Raw genomic sequence first — 13328 nt, forward strand, 5'->3', positions numbered from 1 at the left:
CCTCATTCCTCACCATGGCAAAAGACAAGAAAGGAAAAAGCGACGGCAAGAAAGCCAAGCTAGCAGAAAAGAAAGCCAAGCAAGAGAAGAAAGGCGAGAAGAAGGAGAAAGTCAGAGCCTCCAAGTCAGCCGACAGCGATGCTGAAGACGTGGATCTCGATGCCGTTCTAGCTGAATACGCCAAGAAGCAAGAGCAGTTCCTCAAAGTTACGGAAGCTCCGTGTGATCCGCCGAGGGCTAGGGCTTCTGCGACTCTGATAGCTTCACCTGCGAATGAGAATGAGCTTTTCCTGTTCGGAGGAGAGTATTTTAATGGGGCTCTGGCTACTTTCTTTAACGATCTGTATGTTTATATGATCAATCGGGATGAGTGGCGTTTGGTTACTTCGCCGAACACGCCGTTGCCTAGATCGGGACATGCGTGGTGTAGAGGTGGGAATGCGGGTGGGATTTACTTGTTTGGAGGAGAGTTTTCCAGTCCCAAGCAAGGCACGTTTTATCATTACAATGATGTAAGTCTCATCTCAAGATTCTGTATATTGTAAAAAGGTCTAATATTCCTGCAGTTCTGGCGCTTGGAGCCCTCGAATCGAGAATGGACACGCATAGAATGCAAAGGCAAAACACCGCCAGCCCGTAGCGGCCACCGCATGACCTACTACAAGAACTACATAATCCTCTTCGGCGGTTTCCAAGATACATCTCAACAGACCAAATACCTAGCTGATCTCTGGATCTACGACACGCAAAGCTTCCTCTGGCACCAACCAACCCTACCGCTCGCAAACCAGAAGCCAGACGCGAGGTCATCATTCTCGTTCCTGCCGCACGAAGCAGGAGCTGTGTTGTATGGAGGCTACTCGCGAGTCAAAACGACAGTCACGGGAAAGCAAATGAAAGGAGGCGGACAGGCGCAACGAAATATCCTGAAGCCCATGGTCCATCAAGACTGTTTCTTCCTCCGCATCACCCAGCCCACCACCGATGCACCTCCCACCGTCCGCTGGGAACGCCGCAAAAGACCTGCCAACATTCCCAATCCCCCACGAGCAGGAGCTACCATGGCTTACCATAAAGGCCGCGGCATCATGTTCGGCGGTGTGCACGATGTAGAGGAAAGCGAGGAGGGTATTGATAGCGAGTTCTTTAATGCATTGTTTGCATGGAATATTGAACGGAATAGGTATTTCCCGCTTGCGTTGCGCAAAGCGAGAGCGAAGAAACAGGTTGACACGAGGGGTGGCCGCAGGGGACGTGGACAGGCGAACGAGGAGGAGCTTCTAAGGAATCTGGCTGCGTTGCAGACGGGAAAGTCGCTAGCGGATGCGGAGGATATGGAGATCGATAAGCCAAAGGGGGAGGATGCCAATGCAAGCGAGTTGCCGGCTAAGGAGGTGTTGATGGAGTTTCCGCATCCGAGGTTCAATGCGCAGCTTACGGTGCAGGATGATGTGCTGTATGTGTACGGTGGCACGTACGAGAAAGGTGATGTGGAGTTTACGTTTGACGAGATGTATGCTGTGGATCTGGGGAAGTTGGATGGCGTGAAGCAGATCTTCCGCCGGGAGCCGGAGAACTGGCTTGGCAGTGACGACGAGGATGATAGTGAGGATGACGAAGATGAGGAGGATAGCGAGGAAGATGAGGATGAAGAGGGAGATGTCAAGATGGTTGATGAGAAACCGTTGTATACTGAGAGTACGAGGAAGTCGAAGAGGAAGGATAAAGCTGCCGCCGTCGACGATGCTGCTTCTGAAGCTACTAGTACACCGGATTTGTCTATTTTCGATGATACGCCCGATGATGCTACGGACGCTACAGCCCCAGATGACAATCTTCCTCATCCTCGCCCGTTCGAGTCAAGACGGGACTTCTTCCAGAGGACAGGCAATGAGTGGCAAGAAGTGCTCATGCAGGCTTTGAGGTGGAAGAGCATCCAGCCTGAGACGCTGTCTGTGAAGGAGATCAAGACAAGGGCATTCGAAATGTCCGAGGAGAAATGGTGGGATTGCAGGGAGGAGATCACAGCGTTGGAAGAGGAACAAGAAGCTTCTGGTATCGGAGAAGTTGTTACGCTTGCTGATCGGGGTGAAGCAGCTGGTGGTGTAGGGAGAAGACGTTAAATGTCTCCTATCAATCAAAAGTATTATTTTACAGCATAAGTAAGGCCATTTTGCCTGCCTTGACGGTTTCCATACCACATAAACCGGTCCCAAACCCCATTTCCATAACGCCCCTGTAATCGTCGCGAGCATCAAGCACCATACCTAGTAAAACATTCCTCCTGATGCGTATTCAAACACTCCAACGCACACACCTTCCCTCCACACCTCATACACCTAACCCTCCCCCAGTACCCACAAACCTCACAGAAAACCCTCACCGGCTTCCTTCTATCCTCCGCCGTCCAGGATCCCCTCGCCTCCTCATAACTCAGCGGCGGAGCACTCAACAGCTTCTCCAGCTCTGCTTGAGACGGCAAGCGGGGCATCCGGGAGACCAAAAGCGGGGAGTCGTCTTCGGAGTGCGGGACAGGGGGTTTCGAGGAGCCTTGTGAGAGGACGACGGAGGGCGCGTCGGGCATAGGTGTATCGGGCTCTATTTTTATAGGCTGTGGTGCAGCTGCTGAGACGCGGCGTAAGGGCGTAGGTGTTGAGACCGCAGACGGGTCTTTCTTCTTGTGGGAGCGCGTGCCTTTCGATGTGAGATTCGTAGATGCTGTTCGAGGCGTGGCTGCTGCTCGAGGGGTTGCGACGGCGGGGGTGGGTGGAGGAGCACTGGGGAGGGGCGTTGGGCCTAGGGCTTGGAAGTCGGTGAGGTGGTTGGAGAATGTCTTTTGGGACTGCAGGATCTTGCGGACGGCGGGGGTGGTGCCTTTGCCATGGCTTGCTATTCACGTATATATATCAGCAAAGGTTCTTTCTTTCTTCATCTTGAGTCGTGTAGATAGCTTGAGGAGATGAGAAGAGAGCCTACCTCGTCCAGCATTATCTCGATGCCGCACCGGTATCGGAATCGAGACATCTTTGTGGTTCTCTCGGTCTAGAACGGCCAGCTCTCGTAGGATCTTCGTCTCTTGTCTCGCGGTCGTCTCGTGCAGACTCGAGGCTGCTTGGTTGCGCGCGCGTTTGCGGGGTTGTAAGGCTGTGGTTGAGCCTTTGGCTCCTGTGTCTGCTACATAGGCCCAGCCTGGAGCTGGTGCAACTGTCGAGTTTGCGACTTCTAGGACGCCGAAGTTCATTTTGGTGTCATAAAATCATAAAGTCGTTGTGAGGGAAAGTTGGTTGTAGGAGAGTCGCGGGTGGTTGGAAGAGGCGAGGCTACAAAATTTATGCGGTTCGGCAAGAAGGCTCTATGAGGCTTTTGATTTGGACATGGGAGTTGTGCAGTATCAAATAACAAGGGATTTGAAATATATTTTCAATACTACAGCGCGAATGAAGCGATTTGATATATTTTGTACAGCGTAACATCCTTCCTTCAACTGGAGATTTGCATTAACATGCCACCAAAACCAAAGCTGCCCTCCCCGAATTCCAGCCAATGTTTTCGAACAGATGCCATCATCCCATAGAAGCCCCATCCATATCCGTAATAGCATTATGTCCTGCCCGGTCAAGATCCTACTAAGACATATTCCTCATCCATCCCTTCATTTCTTCTTCCTCTCCAACTCAGCGAGCTTCTCCTCCAAGCTCTGCACGTACGAATGCACGCGCTGAACGGACGATTGTAGGGTCTGTAAACACATTGATTAGCCCTCTGTCCATAAGAACCCGTACATATCATCGCAGAGCCTAAGATCTCCGGGATCTCAGAATCCATCTCCAACCTTCCCCGCAGTAAGAGCACAGCGAGAAGGGCAAATAAACGTAGCAACGCACATAGATATCCTCTGTCAAGAGCTCATTCGACACCTTATACTCCTCCAAGACATAATAGTAGACACCCGCGCCTGCGAGCGTGCTTCCTAGAAGGAAGCCCATTAAGCTGTATTCACGTACAGTTAGTCTCTATCCATCAAATTACACAGAGAATAGTCGAGGGGGAAGCGCACCCTCCACGGAAAGCACCGTATGGTTTCCGGACAGGTAGTGGTGTTGCGACATCTGCCAGTCTTGCGGGGGAGCTGTGGAAGCTGCGGAGGGCCAGGGAAGGGGTGGATGTAGAGATGGCGCGGGTACTGCGGAGAGTTGGGGTAAGGATTCGTGATGCCATTGTTGAGGTTGATATATGGCGATTGGTTAAATTGAGTGCAATGGGAATATGGAAGCTGCGTGGTTCGAGGCGTGATCTGGGTTGCTCGGGTTTTGGTTTGTTGTTGCTCGGCACTTTATTGGAGGGATAGCTTCCCCGGATATTTCGAGGAGGCGAAATTTACTCAGACATGACAGGGGTTCGAAAATGGCTGCATCAATCGGAACATTCAATTACATATCAGTCAAAAGTGATACGATGGTTTTATTTAGGGACTGGTATCAATTTCAATTCCTCATGTTAGAAAGACGCCCAGAAAAACAGTAGCATTCATTATCCGTGGCAAATTCATGAACCTAGAATAACCTTTTGCAATATTGACATGCCCCAATGACCGTCAATTGCACGCATAGTAGATAGTACAGATGGAAAGGAAATATGCCAAAACGACTATCTAAAGCTCGTCATGAGTCTCCTCACCAGCAGCTGCCGAAGAAGCTTCACTGGCCGCGCTCTTGACAGCCTCCGTAGCCTCTTCACCAGCACTCTTCGCAGCCTCGGTAGCAGCCGCAGCTTGCTCAGCCATTGACTCGACAATTGGCTTCTGGGCCTCGGCGCTCTCATCGTAGGTAACCTCAGCCGCATGCTTGCCGTCCTCCTTGATGAACTTGATCAGATCCTCAATGCTACGGCTTCCGCTGTATGTCACTGGGTTCTTCTTGTCACCAGCCTTGTAGAGCTTGAGGGTTGGGAATCCTTGGATCTCATCTGGAACATCGTTGGCGGTGGCGTCAACTTTGGCAATGGTAACCTTATCGGCGAGACCAGCATCAACATATAGGCCAGCGAGGATATCATACTTGGGAGCAAGAGCCTTGCAATGTCCACACCATGGTGCATAAAACTCAACCAATACATCCTTGGTGTTATCCAAGACAATGTCATCGTAGTTCTTGGCAACAATGATTTGGACAGGGCCTTCCTGCTTCTCTGGGATTGGCTCAGACTTGATGCTTGGCTCGATCTTGCCGGCAGCATATTGGTCTACGAACTTAGCAATTGCTGCCTCGGTGATCTCAGCCTCCTGATCGTACGGGTACTTCTTGTTGCTAACGGTGTCTTGGATGGCGAAGGCGGGGAATTTATCGGCCTTGAGGTTCAAGTTGCCAGCGTGAGCACCGAACGACTTAGCATCGATGGTAGCAAAGCTGATGGCTCCACGGTGCTTCTCAGCAACGGTCTTCAGGAGAGCAGAGAGGGTACTACGCTCCTCCTCGGTTTCGGCGAAAATATAAGCCAATGGGATGCCAGTGGCCATGTATCCAGCGTAAGTCTCAGGGCCAACCTCGCCAATCAAGGGGATGGAGGCAGTCTTGGCGAATTGCTCGATAGCTTCTGCGTCGAAAGTCTTGGTGAAAATGCTCTTGCCCTCATCAAATGACTTGTAGAGAACGACTGATGGGAAGGTGACTTCCTCGGACTTGGCCAACGCAGCGTCGCTGCTAGCACCGAAGAGATAATTGTCACGGAGCTTCTCGGCAACCTCAGAAAATGTCTTATTTGACTCCTTGTCGGTAGGCTCGAAGTATGCAACCAAAACAACCTTATCTTGTGTCTTGAAGTCTTCCAGGGTGTCCTTGGATAGGACAGAAACGGCAGGGAGGGATTGCTTAGTCATGTACGAGACAATCCTGCAGATTACTGATTAACGCATGTTTCAATTGAAGTATGGAGAGCTTGGTGCTTACGCTGGTGCTTTTCTTTGACCTGCGTATGGGGTTATGTTCTCTGGGCCACGGAAGACCTTCAAGGTTGGGTAACCTTCAACACCATAGCTCTGGCAGAGGTCGGCCTCTTCTGTGCAATCAATCTTCGCGAGCTTGATGTTTTTCTCCTTTAATGTGGTGGCGGCTTCCTCGTACTCGGGGGCAAGAGCTTTGCAGTGTCCGCTATTGAATATTAGTAATCTGTAACTGAACAGGTGGCTTGGGGGCAAACTCACCACCATGGCTATAATGAAGAATCCGACATTAGTAAAGTGAAAAATATTTGCGGAATCAATAGAAACATACTGCGTAGACTAGAAACATAGTGTGTTAGCAGTAAGCTCTAGATTGAATTTGCGCTGAACTGGGGGGCGACTTACATTCTGCTAGAACCAAGTCATTGTCTGCGACAAAATCGGGGAAGGAATTCTTGGTGAGGATTTCGACGTCTGAAGCTGAGGCGACGGCAGCAAGGGCAGCGCCAAAGGCGAGAGTCTTGAATGTCCGCATTATACCGATGTTAGAATAAAGGGCCTGTATATCAAAGGGTTAGAGAGCTTTATTTTGCAAGAGCGCTGGTGTTTGTTTTTGACAGAATGTGGAAATAGAAGAAGCTGGAGGACATGCGAGAGATGTATATAATATAACGTACCTTGGGAATTGTTGGTGGAGGAAGAGGTGGGCTATGAAAGAAGGCGGATGTGGAAGAGGAGATGTGGTGTCTTTGTTGTATGGCGGCTTGGAGAGAATCCCTGTCGTCCGCCGCTAAATTTATCACTGATGCCCCCTGCAGGTGGCGCTGATTACCAGACCAGATTAGCCGTTTCGGGCATACGATAAGAGAGAACAGAGTGTCTTCAAAAGCTGGCGCTACCTTAAAGAGATGCGCCTTGTCGAGGCTCAGCTCATGGAATTATCGAATGTGTCACGTTTGCTTTGTAAACATAGATTATTTCCTCTTATAATTTTGCAAAACTATCGAGTACAACTTGCGCACCTTGGATTCTCAAACTCTTCCCCTAAATTCACATCCAAAAGGACAACATGCTCTTTTACAGCTCCCTTGTACGAAGTATCACAAGACCGTCGCCCAAAACGATCTTACCACCACCGGTAGAGGAATGTCCGATATCAATGTAGCACGCGGCTGATGTGATGCATGGGCATTTTATATCAAAACCCTCTATTCCTCACAGAGGCAATCGTGTCAACGCCAAGGCTCCGAGTCTCAATGACTGCTCCTGGCATCTGGATGAACTGGAAGGTTTTGGTAACACATAATCTGACAATCGCAGCCACCCTATAACCTTTTTCGTGTTCTGTACTTTTGCTCTCATAGTAATCAAGAAATCAAATTAACTGTCGGCGCTTATACTTGGGCCCTCTCTCATAATCCTTCAAGATGATGGATTACCCAGTGGCAATATCAAGTTGCTAAGCCACTGTGATCTATGTCTCAATACGTACAGTAAGAGAAATGGAAGCATGATGCTTCATATGTACCGCAGACCGTCTTTATACCATGGGAACATACAGCGTAAGGATTCGAGATGATGATTGAATCCAAGTGAGAAGGAGCACTGTTTTAGCTTCCTTCGTCCGGTTGTAAAGTTTCGAGGTTCATCCCCAGGTTTACAACTGAGTTCTCAGCTCTCATGGAAGTTTGTTCTAACAAGCTTAGTCCGGCCTCATTCAGGAGATGATTCTTTTGCCCAAATAATAAACAGCGAGAAACAGGTTCTCCACATTACAAATCAGAGTAGAAATCAGCGAAGAAAAGACACGAGCCAAAGCTTGCAGTTGAATAACGAAGCACTTGAAGTCATTCTGCTTCATTTCAAGTACTCTGAGGAATCTCAAGAGCAATGTATGGGGTATTTGCGCCCAAAGCAGAGAAGCAGACGAAAGCACGTGTAAGATGGTATTGTCTGGTGATATGCAGCAAAATCACAAAAGCAGTGAGACAAACGCTTCTCTATGCAAATCCAAATTCATCATTCACCTAGTTTCACAAAGACGAGTGTTAGAGCTATGTCGAAAATGAAGGGGTTTGGCGACGCGCCGAAGCGAGAGGTCGCGACTTCCCCATGGATATATACCTAGCCCAGGTAGGTACTTCTAAAGTGCGCCTGCCACCTTCACCTCAAAGGCTGCGACGTGCAGTCGTTCCTTCTTTCTCTGTTCTTCTCAGTCTCCAGATGACTTCCCAACATCTGACTGACTGACCGCACCCGCAACTACAACCGCATGGGACGAGTTGCTTCATTCTACCCCTTCAGACGGTCCTCATTTTCTATCCAAAATCTCTTGGCCTTGTCCAAGAGTCATAGCATGGATAATGGACGCTCTTGCGGGTCCTAACGCTTTGAGGAACCGCGATCGAGTGCCCAGCAGCAGCAATACTACCTCGACAGGCTCCACGGTCATTCGTCGACCCGCCAGTCAGCGAGATGTGCGTGATGGTGCTTCCATTGGACAGGCAGAGACTCAGTCTCCTGCCAATATTCCAAGGGCATTTGAGGGCATGCTGAGGAATTCAACCGAGACTGGAGATATCGGGATATTCTCCATCAAACCCTCACGCCTACCGCCATCTCTTAACACTTCACGTCGCGTCACGAGCTGCAACAAACCTGGAATGCCGCGTCAGAGCTTCCAGCCTTATGGAGTACCAGCTGGCATGGACGACAGGAGACGTCTGCCATCCTACAACCGAGATACCACATCAGAGTTGATCTCCATGTATGAAGGCCCCAGCCGAAATTCAAGTCGGCTCTTCGAGGAGCCCGACTATAGATCATATTCCATGACCCAAGCATCCTCACAGACTCTCTCCAATCACCGGTCATACACAAGCCTTCGGAGTCAGCCTGAGGGCAATGCCCTTCTGCAGCGGCCCAGATCCCCCTTTGCGTATCCAACGCGTCTTCGCAGGCCCGGATTTCGACCATCTTCCCCAGCATTAACAGACGGAGGCGGGGTTGATTACAAACGCCGTGCTGAGATCGATCGAACGCCATATGTAAGTGTTTCATAGACCAAGGTCATCTCTCACGTCTTGGTTGCCCTACCATAATATAGTCTGTCATATTTACAACCCCGATGAGTACGTGCTGCTAGCTTATGGTTGCTGACCTTCAATGTTAAGGGAAGCCACAATACATCTTCGCCATCGTCTCTATATGCCCACAAGCGAGTTCCTCCTCCTTTATCCACGCGCCCTGAATTTAACAGGTCGACACCTTCACTCTTGAACCAGGCATCGCCAACAAGACGTTCCTGCAGTCCACTTGTCCATCCAACCAATATAAATTCAAGTATTGATTACCCTCGGAGGAATGGCCCAGCATCTATTAATACATCTCCTGCGCGAAGCACCTTCAGTCTCACATCTACTGTAAATCTTCGCCCGGGAAATCAGCCCGCATCAACCACTACAACCCCAGGGAAAGTCTCGACTCCCCTGTACTATGATTATACCGAAGAATTCGATATTCAAGATTACAGTCCACCAAGGACAAGAGAGCCACCACCTCAATTTCAAATCGAGACAACAATTGACGAGGGCCGGCCCACGGCTATGGAACATCTAATATCTGCCAATTCTAATTCTAGCAAAGAAATACGAAGCTGCGGCGATGGCCATCGAACATCATCATCAGCAGAATCGAACCAGCAAAGACCTACTGAAGCTATTCCGGGGTTGGAACCAGGCTTTGTGAATAGCCAAAGTCAATGGCCGGTCAGAAAGGCGAGCCTTCCTTCGCCAAGCCCAAACAAGCAAGCCTCTGTCAAACAAGGTCAGTTTCAAGATGATAAGCTGATGAAGGAAAGTTTCCGGATTTCAAAGATGGGTTCTGGGGCCCAGGAACTAAACAGTCACGTTGCGGAAGTATTTGGCCTTCCACTATCCGAATCATTTGTGCTGATGGGCCCCAAGAAGACTGAACCCACTGAGTCAGGCGGTCAAGTTGATGGAGCTTCTACTACACGGCTGGATATAGGACGCTATATCCAGCAATCTTCGCAGAGCTCACATCTAGAGCCATCGATGTCCAGGGATTCTCATGAAGCCCAAGAGATTTCACCCTTCGATGATGTTGCTCATAGCAAAAGAGAAAGGGACATAGAACATAATAGCATGAACCAAGACAGCTCCGATAATCCAGCGAGGCTATCTACATCTCAGCCCTCCATAATTGACTCTGGACGACGTCGGCGGAATGACAAGGAAAAGAGGGCTTCGTCTCTTGATTTCACTTCTGCCCGTACAAAACGTCCAAGATCGAGTGGCTTTAACTCAGTCGATACAGGTCTCACTGAGCTTGCGGAACTCATATCGAATTTGGAAAACGCGGTTAGAACAGAAAGTCCCGAAAACAAAGTCGACGTTGCAGCTGGACCATCCTGGCAGAACACTGGGCCTTTACCAACTATTCCGGGCCCACGTATGTTGTTAAGAGCATCTTCTGGCCGTGATTCAGCATCTTCAACGTCAGCCCTCGATGAACAGCGACACGATAATTCTAGGGCGAATACTGAGCGTCAAGGATTAAAGCAAATTCCTCTAGAACGCGGGCGAAGACCAAACGTAGAGCAAGATTGCGAAATGGGAGATATGCCAAACTTCAGCCATCAGATCTCAAGGAGAGTTTCCCCCCGTACTAGATCTCCCATACTGGCACCAAAGCCTATTTCACCTGCGAGGCAAATGAAATTAAAGAACAGTGTTCCGCAGCTCATGAAAGCCCTTCCCCCGCTTCCACCATATCCGTCAATTCAAGCTGTCTCTCCATCTGAACGCATGACACCTGAGCACGGTCTACCTTTCCACCTCTGCACACCTCACACAGGACACGAAGGTGCACAGACTGGTGATCTTCCTTCTGTCCCAGAGCCAAATATGTCTTCAGAGTCTACACCTCAACAACGCGATTGGATGACGACTCTTGGAAGTGCGAAATCTCTCCCGACCATACCTTGCGAGAAGAAAAGGTCTGAGGAAAATTCGGCATTACCTCCATCGCCACCTAGAATGAAGCTTAAGGTTCGTAGCACTGCTTTAGGATCAGAGTCTGCGAGCTCAGAAGAGAATCCCCTCAAGCTAGACCAGAGCCACCGAGCGGATCAAGACGGGAAGCCAAGAGGCATCAATCTGCCAAAATTCAAGCTGAGAATCACCAGAGCTTCAAACTCATCGCAGGGGACAGTAAGAATCAATAGAGAATCCAGGGACTTGAAACGTCTCGCTGGCCTCCGGAACCCAAAAGACTTTTTCACTCCTCCTGCTGGAATCGACAACATTCTTCGTCAAGTTAGTCGGCAGATTCATACCCGGAAATCAAGTGGGAATAGTAGTCATGGCACAACAGGAAGTGATTCAGCAGCAATCTCAAACCAGAGTTCTGCAAATGAAGACGGGCCTGAAAGTGTCACATCGGCTCAGCTTCCAAAGACCAACCAATTAAATCCATCAGATGTGCGTAGCTTCTTCTCGGATGCAAGCTCAAATATGCAAGGTCGTCACTCTTTGCGGAAAAGGCTATCCAACTTCAGGGCTCGTATTGGAGTTCCATACTCATCAAGAGCTGTTGCTCAATCCCTTGAGGACATTTCTTTAAGGGGTCAAATCAGTCCAGAGGTCCCCAGATCCCCCGTTTCTCGTTCTGTCCCAGATTTGCGAGGCAGGCAGTCCAGCAGCGCGGAGGATCCACCTCTGCGAAACTCGACAGGTCGGCAAATGCGGCGGAATTTGAGGGAGAAGCTATTACGATGGCTCAAAGAGACACGATCGGCAATCGCCGCTCGTGTGAGACCACGAACATTCGCTGCGGAGGAAAGATGATGATAAAGTGTAGTTCAGTGAAGAATAAGGATGGCCCAGATGAGCAGATTGTGTTGCTGCACTATGTTGGCTTTGAGGTCATTGGTATTGCGATGAAGTGTTCTCTGATTTTTAATTCGCTATTTTGGTCATGTTAATAGAGCCTTAGCTTTGTGGGGTACATGGTGCTAGGAATTGATGGGTGGTAGATACAGTACCAGAGCTAACTTAGCGGGCGATGCGGTCCCAGGGTTCTAGATGGCTAGAACATAACAATCAAAATTTCTTTACATCATCGTCAGCTTTTGAATTGAGAAGCTTGGGGTTTGCTCATTTGAGCAGACGGTAAAGTTGAGTGCTAGCAAGCTGGAGGACCCCGAGCACATTGTGATTGCAGAAAACGGTAGGCATGCTTCACTTCTTCAAACGACTTCCGAGGCATTGTATCGACTCGAAAAAAATAGAATCTAACATTATTATCTGGATCTTGGAACTAATAGGTCCCAACATCCCTAGACCTCAGAGAAGCTACCACTATGTAAGCGTTTAGACCAATTGACAGCGGCATGAGCATGTACCCAAAGAGGTACTCGCTGTACGGAGTTTGCCAGCAAATAGTAGTGTATATGTAAATAATAATGGGGCTTATGATGGGGAAACACGGGTCCCCACATTCTGGAAGATGCCTGGAAGGACGGCGCTGGATCGATTTTCTGAAGTTAGGTAGGTGTTCAAGGAGATGGTGATGAATGATGGACGGATAGATGGATGGATGACGGGGTACATATAGTTTGATGGTATAGTGAGTAGTCATGGAACTAGGGGCGTGGAGGATTGTATGAGATGTAGAAGACCCATAGTGATCAATAAACTCTTATACAAAATACTGAAATTCGAATTGAAACTTCTTGTTACGCTCCAGACACTTACGTCCATTTGCATCGAACCTAGTGTTCCACCTGCAAAGTGTATTCTTCATTGAGTTCTCAGAATCTTGACATATTACCACCATACCAAGCTCGCCTTATACCGCAACCATGCGTACATCGACGTTGAAATGTTCTAAATCACCAAGACGCGACATCTTGGAAAAAGCAGTTGAAAATATCTCATGTGTAGATTTCGCCGATGCACCAGTAGCTTCGTCTGCTTATACAACAATGGTAGACGGGTACCCAAGACCAGCTGTGACCGTCAACGAGCTGTCACAGCTATCGATAACGGGCACGCCATCGAGAAGACCGTCAGTATTGAGATTCAGTCCGTCCAGGAATCGTTCTAGAGGGACTTCGTCTGGAAGCGATACGCAGGAACCGAGCACCGGTGAGGCTGCCGCCAGTCCCAAGACTATATTCCATGCTACGTCTTGGGGCACGAAGAGGATATCTGTGCAGGTTCCTGAAGATGCTATCGACGACGAGAACCAAGACAGTCCTCCTCCTTCGCCTGCTAGTGATGGCCCAGAGCGTCGAGCATCGCTGCTGAGACGGTGTTCGGATTGGTTTTTGAAGAGGGATACCTGTCAGGTCATGGAAGGTGTC

At 49.3% G+C, this 13328-nt stretch overlaps 4 protein-coding genes across 4 annotated transcripts; 1 reads left to right on the plus strand and 3 right to left on the minus strand.

Moving 5' to 3' along the window:
• Window positions 1–14: 14 nt before the first annotated feature.
• On the plus strand, window positions 15–2123 carry KEL3 (Kelch repeat-containing protein; the record flags this gene model as incomplete). Its single annotated transcript, XM_031147995.1, has 2 exons — window positions 15–512; window positions 567–2123. 2 exons carry the CDS (start codon window positions 15–17, stop codon window positions 2121–2123), a joined length of 2055 nt encoding a protein of 684 aa, XP_031006689.1.
• A 208-nt stretch (window positions 2124–2331) lies between these two features.
• LHYA1_G003022 (uncharacterized protein) lies at window positions 2332–3241 on the minus strand (the record flags this gene model as incomplete). The annotated part of the gene is made up of 3 exons (XM_031147996.1): window positions 2332–2339; window positions 2371–2889; window positions 2977–3241. The coding sequence occupies 3 exons, from the start codon at window positions 3239–3241 to the stop codon at window positions 2332–2334; spliced, it is 792 nt and encodes a 263-aa protein (XP_031006688.1).
• A 411-nt stretch (window positions 3242–3652) lies between these two features.
• Window positions 3653–4218, minus strand: LHYA1_G003023 (uncharacterized protein; the record flags this gene model as incomplete). The annotated part of the gene is made up of 3 exons (XM_031147997.1): window positions 3653–3739; window positions 3885–3990; window positions 4058–4218. The coding sequence occupies 3 exons, from the start codon at window positions 4216–4218 to the stop codon at window positions 3653–3655; spliced, it is 354 nt and encodes a 117-aa protein (XP_031006687.1).
• A 433-nt stretch (window positions 4219–4651) lies between these two features.
• PDI (Protein disulfide-isomerase) lies at window positions 4652–6473 on the minus strand (the record flags this gene model as incomplete). Its single annotated transcript, XM_031147998.1, has 3 exons — window positions 4652–5888; window positions 5946–6207; window positions 6344–6473. 3 exons carry the CDS (start codon window positions 6471–6473, stop codon window positions 4652–4654), a joined length of 1629 nt encoding a protein of 542 aa, XP_031006686.1.
• Window positions 6474–13328: the final 6855 nt, after the last annotated feature.

The sequence above is a fragment of the Lachnellula hyalina genome (assembly GCF_007821495.1).
Source record: "Lachnellula hyalina strain CBS 185.66 chromosome Unknown contig00040, whole genome shotgun sequence".
Lineage (NCBI taxonomy): Eukaryota > Fungi > Ascomycota > Leotiomycetes > Helotiales > Lachnaceae > Lachnellula > Lachnellula hyalina.